This window comes from Octodon degus, unplaced genomic scaffold (assembly GCF_000260255.1).
Source record: "Octodon degus isolate 3935 unplaced genomic scaffold, OctDeg1.0 scaffold00002, whole genome shotgun sequence".
Lineage (NCBI taxonomy): Eukaryota > Metazoa > Chordata > Mammalia > Rodentia > Octodontidae > Octodon > Octodon degus.
Genome location: NW_004524578.1, coordinates 4921369 through 4939623, shown reverse-complemented (window position 1 = coordinate 4939623; position 18255 = coordinate 4921369). Strand labels below are relative to the sequence as shown.

The window sequence follows — 18255 nt, the reverse complement described above, 5'->3', positions numbered from 1 at the left end:
GCTCAGAAGGAAAGAACTGGGATGGGAGAAAGAAGAAAAGAAAGAGGGAAAAAAGATAAGACAATTGTACTACTAACTTCTATTAGTTAATTGAAAGCAGCAGTTAGTGCTTATATGATCTGATCAATTTTGCCTGCCTGGTGATCTGAGCAACTCCTTTGAAGATAACAATATGCAATATAACAACTATTGTTAATCTCCTATCTTCTTGTTTTGAAGTTCTGTATTGCTTTTATTGTTTTTTATTCTACTTAAAATTAAAAGTAAATTAATAAAGTCTACAAGTGTTGAGCTGCCTCCATTCCATACAGCTTTTATTTTCCGTACTTAGGAATCTTTTTACTTGGACATATGTTTGGAATTGGCACATTTATCCTTTATTGTTATAAAATGCATTTTATCACTAGCAACAATTTTTAAAATCTATCAAATTCTCTCTTAACTGATATTAATACAGCCATCTCAGCTCTCCTTTGGTTATTATTTGAGTATTACAGCATTTTCCAACCTTCTATGTTCAATCTATATGTGTCTCTGAACCTAAACGTCTCTGGTGGACATCACGCTGTTAGATAACGCTATTCTATGTCTCTTTTTATAGGCAACTTTTAATTAGAATGTTTAATCCATTTACATTTAAAGTAATTACTGACAACACAGATTTGTTGTTCACATTGCTACTTATTTCTATGCCTTTTGCCTTGTTTTATTAACCTGCTACTATCTTCTATTGTTTTAAAAAGATTTTCTACCATGCTACTTCAATTCCTTGTCATATCTTTTTATTTTCATAGTTTTCTTAGTAGTTAGTTCAGTAATTACCACTAACATCTTAATTTATAAATACTTCTTCAAGTTATTAACCAACTGCTGGAAAATGCATCAAATTTTCTTCAGTGGATAAAAAAACTCCAAGCTTAAGAAAAATTCCAACCTTTCTCTTCCTTCGTACTGCTATTCTCACACAAATCATATCTATGTATTCTAATCAACACAGACTTATGATTATTATTTTATATGATTGAATTAATAGAAAAAAATTGTTAGAAGCCAAAAACACAGTTACACTGTTTTGGAGATTTTTAACACCTTTCAACAGTGTAAGTTAGCATATAAAACCTTTAATAACCTTATTTTTCATTTCAGTCATACTTTTTCAAGTCATGACTTCTATTTATTATTATTTATAATTGTTACTACTTTGTTGATATTGTTGATTTGACGGGACATTTTTCTCATACTTTCATTTAGTTCTTAGACATGGTTTTCTTCAATTCTTTGAACATATTTGGAACATCTAAAGCCTTTGTTAAGTTAAGGCTTCTTCACAGATGTATCTGACCATAATCTCTCATTTTCTTCCAACTCTCCAGACTCTGTGGTGCACGGGACATGCTAAATACTGAAAAGTGGCCACTCTATCTTCCCTTCTCGGAGTCTGTTGTTGTCTATTGTACGTTGTCCACTTGCTTAGTTCATTTTTAAAACTATCTTTTAAAGGCTGGATTCTTTGCCATGTGTGGGCACTGAAGAGTCTATGAGGCTGATTAAGTAAGCAACTAATGATTAGACAGAGATTTCTGTGAATGCCTAGAACAGTGGTGGCAAAGTGAAGGCTCCTGTGCAGTTTTAAAAACAGAAGATATTAATGTATGAGTTGTTTTTTTCCTAAACAAAAAACCTGAATATTCAGGTTTAATTGCAGTGCTAGCACTTTGCAATAAATAAGTGGGCGTGGGGGTTGGGGTACTGATCTCTTAAGCGGCTCCCCATCGCTGGCTTAGAACCAGGAAGTCTCCCAGTCTTTGCCTAGGGGTCTGTGTACATGGTAGGACACATGTGCAACCCCAGCCGGGACACACTCCTCCACCTTAGCTTTCCCTTCTGGTCACAAACAGCATCATGGCCATCAAGGAGCAAGAGCTTCAGCCTTTCCCTGAGCAGTCATATAACCCGAGGCATGTTTAAATCTTTACAAATAAAAGATTGCTGTCCTAGATTTCCAAAAATGTGCCAGAGTTTTTGTTTGTTGGTGTGTTTGGGGTTTTTTTGTTTGTTTGTTTTTGGTTTTGTTTTGTTTTGTTTTTATAGCCCATTTCTGGACATCTAATTTCCCAGGTTTTCATTTTAAACTTTTTGGTAAGTTTATGATTTGATCCAGTTTTTTTTTTTAATTTTTAATTTTTTATTTAGTACAGGGTCTACAGGGTCTCACTGTATAGATCAGACGTGTAGTGATTCTCCTGTTTTCAGCCTCCCAAGTGCTAGGATTACAGATGTGCACCACCATGCCCAGTCTCATTCCCTGTCTTACCGTGTGCTGGAGGCAGGGCTGGCATGGTGTGCTAGGGATTGAATCCCAGTCCTTGCATCTGCTAAGTAGGTGCTTTAGTCCGCTGAACTACCTAGCTGGCCCTTTGATCCAGTTTTTAACCCACTGCCTCCAAGAGTTATGAAGATGTTCAACTACCTATAATTTTAATCCAGGGCAAGGGCTTTTTCACCATGTACCCCCTAAGTGGGCTCTACTAAGGACAGCCTCATTAGTCCTTGTTCTGGGAGGCCACCGGTCAAGGGCCGCTCTCTAGGGATGGTGCTGATAGGGAGCTCCAACTTGTCCTGCTCCCCTCAGTGGCTGTCAGGCCAGTGGTCTCACCGCACTTGTGACTTGGTGGGATTTAAAGGCTGCTGCAGAGGTGGAGAAGAAAAGCAGTCACGGGCAAGCCCCAGTGCCACACAGCTTGCTGTTCTTTCCAATATTCAGTTGTTTTTCTTTAATAACATGCCCCAGATTGCTGTCAGCCTGAAATAATTCTTGATTATGAAAAACTTAAATCTGACAATTTTTTTCTGGTCTTTTGGTTCCTCTCATGGAGGACAGAATTTTGAAACGTCCTTACTTCTGACGTCTTTGTTACCCCACTAGTGCTCTGTGATTCTAACTTGCATTTTCCGAATGACTAATGATGCTGATCAGATTTCGTGTGCTTATTTTCTGTTTACATATTTTCCTAGATGAAGTATATGCCCAAGTCTTTTGCCCATTTCAAAACCAAGTTATGTATTTCTTTGTTTATTATTGAGTTACAAGAGCTCTTCATATAATCTGAATTCAAATCCTTCGTAAAACATGTTTTACATATATTTTCTCCCAGTTTGGAACTTGCCTTTTTATTTTACTTTCAATATCTCTTTTAAAAGATACTAAGGTACTTTTGTACATCCTGTAATTCAAGCATGTAATTCAGAGACTTTTTGGTAATTATACTATGAACTCTAACCAGTCCCATTAGTCAGTCGTAGCACACTGCCATCACCGCGGTGTGATCTCGTGTGTACACCGCTAACCCTTATTTCTTCCCAAACCTGCCTGAGGTGAAAACTAATGTATTCTGTCTTTATGGCTTTGAATTTTCTGGACATCTACTATAATTAGACTCACAATACTATCTGTCGTCACTTGTGTGAGGCTTATTTCACGGAGCACAACGCTCTGAGGTTCATCCACCTCAGACTGTGTATTTGTACTTAGTTCATTCCTTTACATTGCCAAGTAAGGCCCCACGGCGTGGATAACACTCCGATGACTTTCAAAGAGCAAACATTTTAGCTCCTCATGAAGGGAAACCAAAGCATATGTCCAAGCACATCCTTGCACTCAGATGCTCATGGCAGTTTCATTTGTAATAGCTCAAAACTGTAAACAACACAGACTTCCATCATCTCGTCAGAAGTATAAATAAATTGTGTTGTGGGACACCCGCATGTTGAAAGGCTACTCAGCGGTACCAAGGAGGCCGATACACACCAAAAGTGGAAAAAAAATCCCCGAAGCATTATGTGAAGTGAAAGAAGGCTAAAATCTATGACTCTACTCATAGGAAATCCTAGAAAATACAGATATAGTGACAGAGCACAACAGTGATGGCATGGGAAAGATGGCAGAGAAGCATGAACTGAACACGGGACAAAGGAAATGTTTAGTTTGGTGGAAATATTTATTACAATGGCTGTATGACTATACCTGTGTCTAAATGCATCAAATTTTAATGTATAAAATCAGTAAGAAAAAAAATAAAGTTTTTAAAAATTATTACGCATTCCTATTGTTTCATTAGTTCCAACAGTCTCTAACTTCTTCCAGGTCCAGTCTGCTCTAGATTATTAATTAATAGAGTTTCTGCATTTAGTTATAGTAATTTAAATTATAAATGAACATTTAGGCCTTTAATTCATTTTTTTTTTATATCCATGGGAGCTGGATAGAAAATTTCCTAAAATAATATGATAAAATGTATAAACCAGTCCAACTTCCAGATGGAGTAAGTTGGATATGGCCTATGCATTTCAGAGAAAGAAAAGCCAGCTAATTATGCACCAGACATGCCCAGAGCAATGTGGCTACATTATAAAATACAGAACTTATTTACAAACATAAAAGAAAAAAATTAAGTCTTAGCACCATACCATTTGTGTCAGCTAACAATACATGTACATAACGCATGGGTTTTCCTGGGTTCCACAAATAAAGGGCTATCAAATGTATTAGGACACAGTAAATGGGAATAAAATTAAGGAAGGGGACTAAACGAGAATTCATTTTAAAAACTAACTCAAATAAATTAACCTAAAAAATTCTTATACAGACCAACAACATGGTGCTGTTTTTATGATTTGAAGAATACAATTAATTTGTTCTTGGCATGAAAGGTCTAAAAACATCCTTATAATACTAAGAAATACTTAACATTAATAAATCCCAAAAAATATATGTAAGAGTGTTTGGGATAAATATTAAAATTAGTTCATTTATCCAACCCACTCACTAAAAAATTTTATTGGAGAAAAGACCCATTATTGTTAGAATAATACAAAATGGATGGTTTCATATGGTAGTATTCTCAATCATACTCACCCAGTGCTATCTCTTCAAATATTAGAAATCAGAAAAAATAAAAAAGGAAAGCAGAACTGAATCAGATATGTGCACTAATGGAATAAAACCTATTTTAAAGCCAAATGAAATATAACATATTTTTCTAGATGGTCATTGAACGACAAGTATATGGATAAATATATACATTTGAATAAACACATATATTCAAAAATTGTTTATTGATATGTATTATATATAATTAAGAAAGAAATGTGATCCATTGTTAATTTCAAGAATAGAAACGTTTTTAATAGAATGAGGCAAGTATATAAGTTTTTCTTTCATTTCAAATAGATCTAGAAAATCATTCATTTACTTTACCTACTAAAAATGTAGTTAAATATGAATAAGCTCTTAATTAAAATCTGTTTTTAAAAGATGAAGAAAGAAGTACAAGAAGAGAGCTGGGGAGACAGCTCAGTGGAATAAGCGCTCCCTGGCAAGCGCAAGGGCCTGAGTTCAATCCTTGGTTCTGCAGGAAAAAAAAAAAAAAAAAGTACAAGAAGTATACAATAAGCCAAGATGAAGAAGAAAACTGTATTACCTCTAAAGAGAGTTTAGAGATTAATTTGCCTAAATTTTGATTTTATTGATATGGAATAAAAAAGAAATTTCTGAAAGGAATCAAAAAGACTGATGAACTTTTGCTCCCAGAGAAACTCTTCAAAATTAGGTTAATTACTACTGAATGTGTCTCTAAGACCTGCTGCCACCTCAGAACTGAGCTTTCAGACACCCTGCTCCGTCATAAGACAGCCCTCTATCTAGCACCACATCAGTTACCTGGGAGCCAAAGCTATATGCCTCCTTGGTCTTCAACATTATTATGGAATAAAAGGAATACAGCCTCAGGCAGATACTACGAATGTTCAATTTAAATATTTCTCCAAAATAGACACAATAGCCTACTAGCACAGGTTTGACTCCTAGCCCTAAGCAGTCAGAGGCTCCCAGAGGAGACATGTCCAGCAGGTTCTACACAAGAGAACAAGCTCTCTGCACTGACGCATGTCACAGGTAACCTTTACTTCCATCTGTAACAGCCATCAACACTTACTTTCCAACTTCTGTAAATTGCTGCCGATGAGTTCCTCCACCTCCCCTAGCTTTCTTGGAAGAATGAGGTCCTTTCTGGCCCCTCTTGACTTTATGGGGCTAGTGGAAATGGTAGAGGTGGGAGTCTAGCCCCTTGTACAATTAAATAAAAGGCAGAAATGGCCTTCTGATTTTACCATCTCCTTTGACTTCTGCCTTTGTCTTGCCGTAATTGACACTGAGCTAATGTGTTCATGCCTTAAGTGCTAAAATTTTGATAAATTTCTATCTTTTTCTTTAAATCTCACTTCAGATCACAGAAGAATGTACGTAAGACAAATTAATTAGTCACTGGCACTGTGCCCTGGAGCCACACCCCAGCTCTATCTCACTACTCTGATTTTCCTGGAAACATTGCTTTCTGATCTTAAAGGGCTCTTTGCTGGAACTAAAGGAAAAAAGTGAGCCAATCAAATCACAACTCTTCAGAGAATGAGAAGTTGTGTTGTAAGTACAGTCTAGGATAAAAGAAGGAAGATCTCTTGTGAGTCACAAATGACAGACTCTCCTGAAACATTGGGACCAATTTATGTGAACTTTTAAGATAGTTCAGAAAATTTCATATTTCTCAACATTTCTTTGAGCTACATATTTTCCCTGAAATATTATTTTTTTCTCTTCTATCAGGAATATTTCACTGTGAAAGTCCAAGAATACTGATACAGTAAAAAAAAAAAAAATAGCATTCCAAAATCAATAATCCCAGACCTAGTATCATACACATGGGTTCAAGGCCTAGGTCTGTTCATTTCATACAACTGTACCCTGGCCAGGCCACATATCTCTTATTTTCTTTCTGCAGATTGAGAACATACCACTTGTGAGAGTATATACATCTTTGACTATAAATTTTTATCAAATGCAAAATGTAACTAATATTTTATTTATTATCTGAGTGGCTAAATCCACTATTTTTAGAATAGAAAAATTAGTGGAATAGAAACTCTAGAGAAATATAAGCTTGGGGACTGGGGAGATAGCTCAGTGGAATAAGTGTTTGCCTGGCAAGTGCAAGGGCCTGAGTTCAATCCCTGGTTCTGCCAAAAAAAGAAAGAAAGAAAAAAGGAAATATAAACTTAAACTTCAAAATAGTACAGTTTCTCTCCAATACTATGGTCCTTCCTTCTACTGCTCAAAGATCTGAGGCTAGAGGAACAACTCCGTTTTCTGTAGTATCACAGTGGAAAAAGGTAAGGGAGAAGTACTACATGTTAAAGGCACAGAAGGACAGAAGATACAGACTACACATACTCCTTTAAGAAGAGGCAGGAATGGTCCTAGGAAGTCAGAGGTCAAGATCAACACATGACAGGTTGGGCCTCCACAGCTGTGCTGCTTTGGCAAAATAATGTTCTGGCTCTGTCTCCTGATCAAACTCTGAAGAACGGAGTTGCCCACCAAAAAGCAGGAAATCTACAGCTGGGATCGGTAGTGGACCTGCACACATGTCAAATTCAAAGTTTACTGGGTCCAGTGCAAGAAAAGCAACTACTTCAGGATAGTAAAAGAGTAACTCATTAATTCTGACATACAGTGGCAAACTCTATTTATGTCTTCTCTGACAAATTCAAACATGTGAGTAAAAAGTAGAATTAACTGTCACATACTCAGCCAGGGGCTTTCTTTTCCACCCAACAGCAACAGTACATTGTTGGCCCTCATGGAATTATTTGTACAAGACCCCTGGCAAGTCCACAGAGTAGAGCTGGCCAAACTAACTCTCAAGATGAGGACCCTGAAAATGGTTATGAACATATGAATCTGTACTACAGTTAATCTCGGACAACATGATCTTTATCAGAGTTTGTCTTAAGCTCTTCCAACTCCTGACATTCAAATACTCTTTTGCTCTAAATGAATTAATGTGATAATAAGTTTTTTGAAACAGAGATAACTACAGAGAATACAGATGAACATTTATCTCCTGTTATCAGAGCACCAGTGCAATTCCAATAAAAATGCTGGAAGATGTATCTACTTAAATTAAAGAAAAATAATTTTATATTTTCTGAGAAAGAAAATTTGTATTTTTCCCTAATATTCTAGAAAAAAGAACAGTAATAAAACTTCTGAATAAATTATACAGTACAGCATATTTGATTTGGTCTTTAATGGGATATTTTATAGGCACTCTCCAACATGGACTCCTCCGACTCTGACTTTCTGGGCATACAGATGTGCTGTCAGACAACACAGGACAGGGAAGGACAACTGGGCATCGTATTGTCACAGACACTGAGAAGCTCTGCAACCCTTAGCCTGGCTTGATTTCAGTTCTCTTCACTAGGAAGCCCATGCTGCAACCCACATTTCTAATTTTTTCTCATTAAGCTTCTAATTAGATACTGTTTTGTGTGCATTCAGGAGCACAGATTCTTCCCAAGAATCTGTAATAAAAAGAGCATCATTAAAAACTTCATGAAATCTAAAACATTCTTTTTCTAGAGTTGCAATGAGGAAGGGAAAAGGGAAGGAAAGATGTACAAGTATTACTTACTTTTCAAAGAAATATCTGATGATCAGCAAGAGAAAAGCATACGGAGCTGTCATATACAAGTGGGAAGGTTTGACGAAGACTAGTCCATCATGATCCTCAAGGTCTGACCACTTTATTGTTGGGGGAAGCCAAAATCTTTCCAGCCAGAACCACTCTTTAAATGCCTGGAACATTCTAAACCAATGGAAAAAAAGAGTATATTAGGGTTAATCAAATCAGTGCTTAAAGTTGAAATAATATTGTTCACCTTCAGTCAAAATGTCTAGCCCTGAGAATTTTACAAATAAAACAAGAATTAAATACTATTACTTAATAGGTTTTATGACCCTTTGTTACATTAAAGACGAATTACTCTTCTAATAATCTCAGGTCAGTGTTGACTATGGCATGAAAGCTGCAGTTTAGCATACAGTAGTAGTTAAATATACAATAAAATATGCTCACACTTTGGGGGTCACATGTGTGAATATCATGGTCATGTATTTTCCTCTTATATGATTCCATGATATTAAAAATAACAATAGACTCTATGACTTCAAAAATCCAAAAGTCAATCTCTTGAAAGCTCTCAGAACCTTCACTAGTAGAAATCGTCACTAGTACCCTAAGAAATTTTCTAGGTGATAAAGGAGAGACACATTTCATTTCCTATTTCAAAAAGGAGTTGAAAGTAGTCATGTACTAACTATGCATGGAGACTGTATTATTGCGAAGCACTGTGTGAGGCATAGGGGACACTAAGATTAATAAGCCAAGTTTCCTGCCTGGGTGACAAAAATCTTTAGGGCAAAGCAGGCCAAATAGGTAACTATGACACTTTTGTTAGATGCAATAAGAAAGGGACATGCAAGAGGCTTTGGGAAGCTTGGAGTGTCTTGAGTAGTAAATGTAAATAAGTGAGGAAAAGGTAGAATAGGGAAAAGGGAATTGAAACTGTAGGCAGAGAAACTACTATGATCAAGAACCAGAAATGGAGAAAAACACAAAATTAACATTCTCTAAAAACAAAGAAGACTAAAACTAGAAACCAAAAAGATTTCTGTGATCCCAGGAAGTATGGGGATTTCTTGTGACCAACAAGCTAACAGTTCTGGGGCAGTGAGCACCAGCACAGGGTCCTCTAATTCAATCTAACTCTGAGATTATTTACGTGGAAACAGCACTAGCTCGCATTAGCTTGAGGGCGCCCCCCTCTACCTCAGGTGCCAGCCTCAAGTGCCAGGTGATCCTACCTGTGCTCCTGCCAGCTGGCTGCCCATCTGGCTTCTCACACCCCCTCTTCAGGTTCAACTCATTGGCTACAAAAGTGTACAGGCCTTAGGAAACAGCCTCACTAACTTATTATCAAGGCAACTGCACAGGGTCCAAGGAGTAGGGTGAGGCAGGTGGGAAGGGCACCTACTGTGCATGTCCTCTGGACATGCCTCACCGTCTTACCACCCTCAGAAACCTCCCTGGAGCTAAGCACTTGGCAGCTCTCCAACCTGACCTGGGGGGTTTACAGAGATTTCAATATATCAGTATGATTACATCTCTGGCCACTGATGGCTGACTTAGTCCTCGGTCCTTCTGCCCTAAGGACGGGTGGGTGTTGGGGCCAAAGGTGCAAATCCTCTAATCAATCCCACCTCGGTCCTTCCTGGGCCCAGCCCCCCTCCTGAAGCTACTTAGGGACTGTCAACCTTTACCAGCCAGTTCCTTAGCATACAAAAGACATTATCACATTCTAAATTCCAAGGATTTTAGGAGTCCTGTAGCAGGAAAAGGGGTGAAGATCAAATACATATATTTTACAATATTACTTAGATATTGTAGTTACATTTTTAAATTGTGACCATATCGATCTTACATTCCAATGTTAAGAATGCTTTGACTTTTTTAAATTTATGTATGTATTTATTTATTTATTTGGTACAGGGTCTTAGCACACAGCTTGGACTCATATGATCCTCCTTTCTCAGCCTCCCCAGTGCTGGGATTACAGGTGTGTGCTTCTACTGGAGGTTTCAGTGGCTGGCATGCATGCCTGGGGATCCAGGGCCAATACTGCACGCAGTACTGGGGATTAAGCCCGAGTCTCTACACTTGCCAGGCAGGTGCTTAGACTGCCAAGCTATCTCCTCAGCCCTTGATTTTATCTTTAAATGTTTAATCAGAAAAATGTCAAAATGTCCTCAGATTCACAATAGGGTAGATTAAATAGCTCTATCAAACTTCCTGATCTGGATATAACAAGGCGCACCTGGAACACTATCAGGAATTTGGTGTCACTACAGCAAAAGCCCAAAGGTGAGGTGTGGTGGGTTACACATCACTGATAGGTCCCCAGGTAGCCACAGCTTACTGCCCAGGCATAGTTACTAATGTTTCCCCTTTCAGAAGTGTTTCAGTTTAGATGATAAATCATATGGTCATTCTCATCAAAAGGTTGCTGAGGCCGCAGAGAGTTTTTGTTCCAGCTAAGGATAGGAGTAAAATGAGCAAATGTATTAGAAGGCCCCTTTGGCAGCCAGGTCTCCTGTGAGCCCACTGGCATCTCTGTGTCCAACACAGAAATGCAGCTCTTCAAGTTCAGTGGACCAAGGGATGGCTCTCAGTCCTACTACCCAGCACCTCTGCCCCTGGCCAGGCACACCGTGGCAGCTCTGCTGGCAGCGAACTATGTTTCAGGGGATGGAGGCATTTCAGGCCGTCAGAAGCTTGCTGTAATAGATGCAGTCATGGCGGGGAGGCTGGTGGGAGCCTGGGGGGCAGTGGAAAGAAGGTGCTGGAAGGAGTGGCAATGGAGTTAGGGTTCTATTCCCAATACTGTGATGATAATTATTATGTAAAATAATTTGTTTGTTCTCTAAAAGCAACTCAAGCCCATACAGATTATTTGGTCCAGTGTGAAGTAAACCTGGTCAAATAGCTTGTGATGCTGTGAGGCTCGCCCACTCTAAAAGTCCTTGTGCAATATGTGCAAGTGGTGAGCCAAGATTTGTTGAAAACCATCATAATGTTAATGCCCAACAGCTAAAAACATTTAAAGGGAAACACAAAGGAAACAGAAATTGAGAACAGCCCTCGAGATAATGTAGTTCAAACTGAGAATGAATGATAAATAGTATTCACTCTTTCCTCTAAAGCATTAAGAACCCCTTCTTTTTCACATGGAACACAAAAAAATAATTCAAAATAAATGACAGATCCATAAAATGGTGAAAATTATAAAGCTTTTGGAAGAAAATCCTAGTAACTTTACACATGACAAAAGAAAAAACAGCACATATACTCCATCGAAATTAAAGTCTAGGGTCTGGGGAGATAGTTCGGCAATCTAAGTGTTTGCTTGGCAAGCACAAAGCCCCAGGTTTGATCCCTGGTACTGCATGCCACAATGCCACCAAAACCAGGCGTGGTGGTGCACACCTGTAACCCCAGCGCTGGAGAGGCTGAGACAGGAGGCTGACCTACGAGGATCACTATGAGTCTGAGCTGCACAGTGTGACACTGTACCAAATAAATAAATGATTAAAAATTTAAAATCTTACGCATTTCAACAAATACCTTTAAGAAAGTGAAAAGAATCCATAGAGTGGGAGAAAATATTTGAAAACCATATACCCAATAAAGCATTTATATTTCAAATATCTAAGAACACTTACAACTCAATAATAAGAAGTACCCCAACTTAAAAGCTGGTAAAAGGATCAGAATATGCACCTCACCAAAGATACGCAAATGGCCAGCCAGTAAGTGCAAGAAAAAATGCTCAATATTAGCCACGAGAGAGCTGCAAATCAAACTATGCTCAGGAATCACCTTTCATTCATACCGGGATGGCTGGAATAAAAATGATAACACACGTTAGTGGATATGGAGACCCTGCTGTCAGACTTGCCTCGGATGCTGCTAAGAATGTCAGTTGGAGGGTTGGCTAAATAGCTCAGGGATTAAAGCAGCTGCAAGCAGATGCAGAAGCCGGAGGTTTGATCCCTGGGATGCTGTGCCAGCCCCGCCCCTGGGACACACACACTGAGATAACGACTGAGACTGGGCATGGTGACAAGTGCCTGTAATCCCAGCTCTTGGGAGGCTGTAAACAGGTGGGTCATTACAAATCCGATCTAGTAGTGAGACCATGAACACCCTGTGTTTTCCCTAAAAAAAAAAAAATGCCAATTAGTACAGCTGCTGCAGGAACCAGTCTGCAGTGCCTTAAACTGTTAAGTATAGAGCTAGTTTATAACTTCTAAGTTTTAAGTATCTAGTCAAGAAAGTTCAAAGGACTCATGTTACACCCTGGATGATTCTTAAACACATTATGGTTAGTGAAAGGGGCCAGAAAGAGGCCAACAATCATATGCATCCATGCATGTGAGATGCTCAGTCGAGGTAAACCTAGAAAGGCAGAAAGTGAGTTAGAGGTTCCTCAGAATGTATATGTGTGTGTTGTAGGGTCCCTGAGGTCAGAGAGGAATAAAAGTGATTTCTAAGGGGGGAGGGTGCAGGGTTGAGGGGAGGACAATGACAATGTCCAAGACTTGGGTATGGCAGTAGTTACACAATGATGTGAATACACTAGAAATCATGAAACGACACTGAGTAGTAAATTCTCAATAAGGGAACTTAGAGCTGGCCAGATAGCTCAGCAGACTAAAGTGCCTGCTTCGGCAGAACACAGTAGCCTGGGGTTCGATCCCCAGTGTGCCATGCTGGCCCTGCCCGCGGGGCACTCTCTGCGACTGGGCATGATGGCACATGCCTGTAATCCCAGCGCTTGGGAGGCTGAAAACAGGTGATTCTCCTATGTAGTAAGACCCTGTAGACCCTATAGTCCCTGTCCTAAATACAGGAAAAAAAAAAGTGAGCTGTATGCCAAGCAAAGTTTGTTTGTTTATTATTTGGTACAGGGTCTCACTATGCAGTTCAGACTCACAGTGATCTTCCTGGGTCAGCCTCCCCAGTGCTGGGATTACAGGCATACAGCATCGTGCCTGTTTTTGGTGATCCACACAGGGCACCTGGGGTTCTAAGGACAGCAGGATGTGCACTACCAGGGATTGAACTTGAGTCCTTGCACTTGCCAGGCAGGCACGTAGACCACCGAGCTATCTCCCCAGCCCAAGCAAAGTTTAAAAGTTAAGATGCTTCCTTCTCCGACCCATCTCCCTCTAACCCTGCACCCACCTTTTCCTCCACAACTCCTTCTGTACTGCATACTGGGGCTTCCTAGTTTTTCACCCACATTACCTTCCTAATTCACCTGAGCCAAGCTTGTGTCCACAAACCTAGAAAAATATTATAACTGAAGGAAAGACTATAGCTGAGTTCAGACTTGAACATGATATTAAAGGCCATGACTTTCTGCAAGGAAAAAAAAAAACAGCATAAGATGCAAAAACAAACTCCTCAGAAAGAGTAGTTGTCTGAGATGGTTACCCTTCCGGTATAGAAGCACCACTAGCTTGCCACAAGCTAACATGCTTGCTATAAACACTGGCTGTTTAATCCGCACACCCTCCAGCCACCCTCTGAACCATCCTTTTTCTTTTTTTGCAGAACCAGGGATTGAACTCAGGCCCTTGCGCTTGCCAGGGAAGCACTCATTCTACTGAGCCATCTCCCGGCCCCTGGACCATGCTTTTGTTTTCTCTCTAGAGGAGATCAGACACTAAACATAGAGAAAGGAGCACAGGCAAAGCAGCGTGGGACAGTACTCCTTTGATTTTCCACCCCACTTCAGGCTGTTAGAAACAAGCAGCACTCTGCTGGTCCCGACAGCTGCTCCTAAGGTCACACGTGTGAGTCAGCCAGCAGCCACTACTTTTGACACCCTTCCCTGACCCTCGTGCTTAAACAGGGCACTCCCATCACTTCGTGCTGAGTGGGTGCAATGTCTCTCCTACCCTGGAAGCCAGCGTGGACAGCTCTCCACCCACAGGCACAGCATAGGCTTAGGCATCCCGAATGAGATGCTTTTCTCAGGAGCCTGGATCTGGAGCAGATGGCTCTACACAGCAGCAGCAGATGGCATTCTGCCCGGGCTGCTGCTGCTGCTACTGCTGAAAAGACAGTTGCTGCCCCCCAGGCTCTTGGCCCTCCCAAGTCTCTTGGTTTGGCCGCTGTCACGCAAGTCTGGCCTACCAGGCCCCCTTCAGCAACATAACATGGGTCTTTACCAAACAGTCCTTCAGTTGCGATGTTGACAGGTGACTTCTACTGCTTAGAGCGAAGATCCCCGATGCTTTCAGCACTTCCCCAGCAAGCATCCTTTCCTAACAGTGGTCGCTCTGGTTCAGCTGTCTGAGCTTAAATATGGCAGAAGCGCCAACTCCCAAGACGTCCTTGTAAAGCACATGTGGAGAAGCAGGAGCTTGCATGCACAGCTGAGGAAGGCCAGGCGGGGTGGCACTTGTCGCTCTTCCCTCTTTAGCTTCTGACCTCACCCTGGGCACAAGGGGCATCATTAGTCCCTTTTCCCTTCTCTCCCACTCTTGCCGCTGGCTTACCTAAGGTTCAAATCTGACAGTGGCATTCAGTCACTGCTTCGGGCTTTTGTTTGCTTTTTGCTTTGCTATTGTTGTTCTGTACATAAGAACCTGCTGGATCGCCTGACACAGCTTTACAAAGATGCTCGGTAGTGACAGGCAGAGGCCTACACAGCGAGAAGGAAGAGAACTATAACCTGAGTCAACTCATTGCTGCAGTGGCTTACTAACACCCACATGGAAAAAATTATGAAACATGAGAACGGCAGACACTTACATTTTAAAATCTCCTCAAGTTACTGTCCTTTAAGAGTCCTGAGCATTTGTAACAGTGTATCTGTCACGGTCTACTCTGAGGCCTCTAAGGAAGCTGAGGCAGGAAGGTCATTCACGCCCAGGAATGCAAGGCCAAGCTGGGCAGCATACAAGTTTCCCTCTCATAGTTAATTAGTTATGAATTCTTCAGTCAGGTAGGTCTTTTTTTTGGAATCAATTAGATTTATTTACTCCTTGATCATCCTCAATTTCCTTTTTTCTCTTCTGCTACTTACACCCCTTTTCATCTTTTGTACATTCTCTAATATAATTTTACTGATATGAAAATATCTTAATTACAATTTTTACTGGAATCAAGATATCTGAAGCTATGCTCTGTGTGTGTACTGTGTGTGTGTGCGCGTGTGCACACACACACATGCTGGGGGCTGAATGCAGAGTTTCACAAGAACCCTTTTGCTTATTTTCTATCTTGAGGCAGGGTCTAGCCAAGGTACTAAATTTCTCAGACTGATCCTCCTGCTTCAGCCTCCAGAGTACTGTATTATAAGCATGTATTATCAGACCTCTCTGAAGCTATTTAATTTATATTTATTTATACATATTTACTACAGGGTCTACAGGGTCTCACCTATGTAGCTCAGACTCAGTAATTCTCCTGTTTTCAGCCTCCCAAGTGCTGGGATTATAGGCATGCTCCACCACGCCCAGTCTCAACTGCTGTCTCAGTGTGCCCTAGGGGGGCAGGACTGGCACAGAACTCAGGGGATCAAACTCTGGCCACTGTTTTCTGCCTAAGCAAGTGCATTTGTTCACTGAGCTATCAGGCCAGCCCTCTGAAGCTATTTTTTTTTTTAAGGAAACATTTGCAAGAAAATGCCTGCAGTGCAGGGAGGCTCCTCGGCCCCTGCTGCGGCTTTCTACTTGCCAGAACTAAAGAATCTTTCAGTCTCATTTTCAATTCCTCTTGCTGAAAATGCGCAGAAGTCAGCCTACCTAATGTCAGGTTTTGTGGCTCATGGTCTTCTGATTGCACAGCCTCCTTCAGGTGGATGGAGCCTGCTGAGCCACTTTCCTAGGTGGACAATTAAATCTGACCTTGAGACTGAAGAAATAAAACTATTTGGGACACGAGTTTATCACCATCTCACGCAGCATTTATGTAAAGTACTAAAAATGTGGCACTGCCACTTCTGTGGGCAAGAACTCCATGTCAAGGCACTGTGGTTTCTGCAGACTATCTGTCCACCCGGCATAAATTCCCCATCAGCTTTCAATGTATCTCTGCAGAACATCTCTCAGAGGAGAGTAACAGGACAATCCTCTGTAGAACAGAAACTCTCAAATACAGGAGTGACAAGGAAGGGGAAGCAGGTTAGATAAGTCAGACTGAAGTAAAAAGACACCTTCCTGAGGGAGAATGTGAAAGATCCTCCTAAGTCAATAATTCTCACCTCTAAGTCCTGCCATAGTTGGAAGATGTGAGAACTGAAGAAAGCCTTTGCAGACAGGGTGACCTGCGAGATGATAGCTGTCCTAGGATTCTCTGGAGAAGAGAAAGCTCCACAAGGAGGAGGACCTGCTCTTGTTCACTGTTGTTTACAAAAAGCTGGCCACATGGCGGGCAGTAACGATTTGTTGCATGGACAGGGAGGGTTACTGAGGCTAACATACAATTTTGAACAACAAGCGGCCATACATAGCCAAGACTGATATCTAACTTAATTAACTACAAACAGCTGCATTTTCATTAGCTGCAAAACAATTCTTAAAATTTGGTTCTAGGGTCAGATAAGTGTTTATCTATATTTAATCTGTTTGTGTTTTCTTTGGAACTAACTCTACCATGGTAAACTGGTTCTGCCTTTGAGATAGAACATGAAGGAAAAACTTAGCAGCTACTTGCTTCCAATACTAAGAACTGTGCCAACATAAATTCCAATTCTAAAGGCATTTAAAACTGCCATTTCAAATGAGTAAGGTAACGCAAATGATGCACCAACTACTTAAAGGATATTTGTTATGATTAAGTGCATAAAATATCTGGAAATATCTGGGTTTTTAGCTTGAACAAAACAGGAGAAAATAAGAAAGAAAAGAAACTCCTATAGTTTGTGTAGAGAGGCAATTATAAGACCTCATTGACCTATAAGAGATAAACAACAATTTCAAACAATTATCTCATACTAAGTTTTTTTTATAACTACATCAATTTAAAGCCTTGAAGAAATTCCAAATACGCTTAAAGATTTAAAGAAAAATTCTGAATATTTGTATCAGAAATATGGCACCAAAGATGTCCTTGAGGGGTATCACAATATCCCCAAGGATGCTTTTACTCCATCTTTTAGCTACAGATTTCCTGTCACCACTCCAGTTTTACTCAGCATGTGGCTTCCCTGCAGGACAGGCAACATTTTCTAGTCACCCTCATGGCTAGATGTGTCACTGCCATACATCACATGTGTTGACACAGCAGTGGAAATGCTTTAGGTAGGCCAGGGAGATAGCTCAGTGGTATAAGTGTCTGCCTGGCAAGTTCAAGGTCCTGAGTTCGATCTCCAGTACAAAAAAAAAAAAAAAAAAAAAAACGATGGCAATAATTTCAGTAATTTCCTTCAAGAACAAGCTCTGTGTCTTGGTTTTTCTCCCCCTTACTGAGAGCTGGAGTTGAAGACACAGAGGTGGGCGAAACCTGTGAAAGCAGTCCGCTCCTTATTTCTGGCCCCCTCGTGTCCGGACTACTCCACACAAGAGCAACGGGTTTCTAGTTCAGCTGAGTGACCGAATCCTAAGTTTTCTGTTGTAACAGCTTACTTAGACTATAAACTACAAAAAGAATACCTGTGCTTCATAATGCTTTCAGGTAGATTATCAAATTTTTTTTCAAAGTTTTATTGATAAACAGATAGCAATGAGACAGTTTCAAATCAAATCGGAAGTACAGTTTCAACAAATAATACACTGCATATATTCTT

General features: G+C 40.2%; 1 protein-coding gene across 3 annotated transcripts in view; it reads right to left on the bottom strand.

Moving 5' to 3' along the window:
- The window catches only part of Cers3 (ceramide synthase 3), a 127027-nt gene that overhangs the window by 70130 nt on the left and 38642 nt on the right, over positions 1–18255 (bottom strand). For 2 of the 3 annotated variants that reach the window (XM_023712751.1, XM_004623252.2), the window contains exon 2: positions 8529–8702. In XM_023712751.1, the coding sequence (XP_023568519.1) occupies positions 8529–8701 (173 nt within the window). In that variant the 5' untranslated portion in view covers position 8702. Of the gene's footprint in view, positions 1–8528; positions 8703–16273; positions 16321–18255 lie in introns of those variants that run through there. The other variant, XM_023712754.1, reaches the window with a different exon arrangement.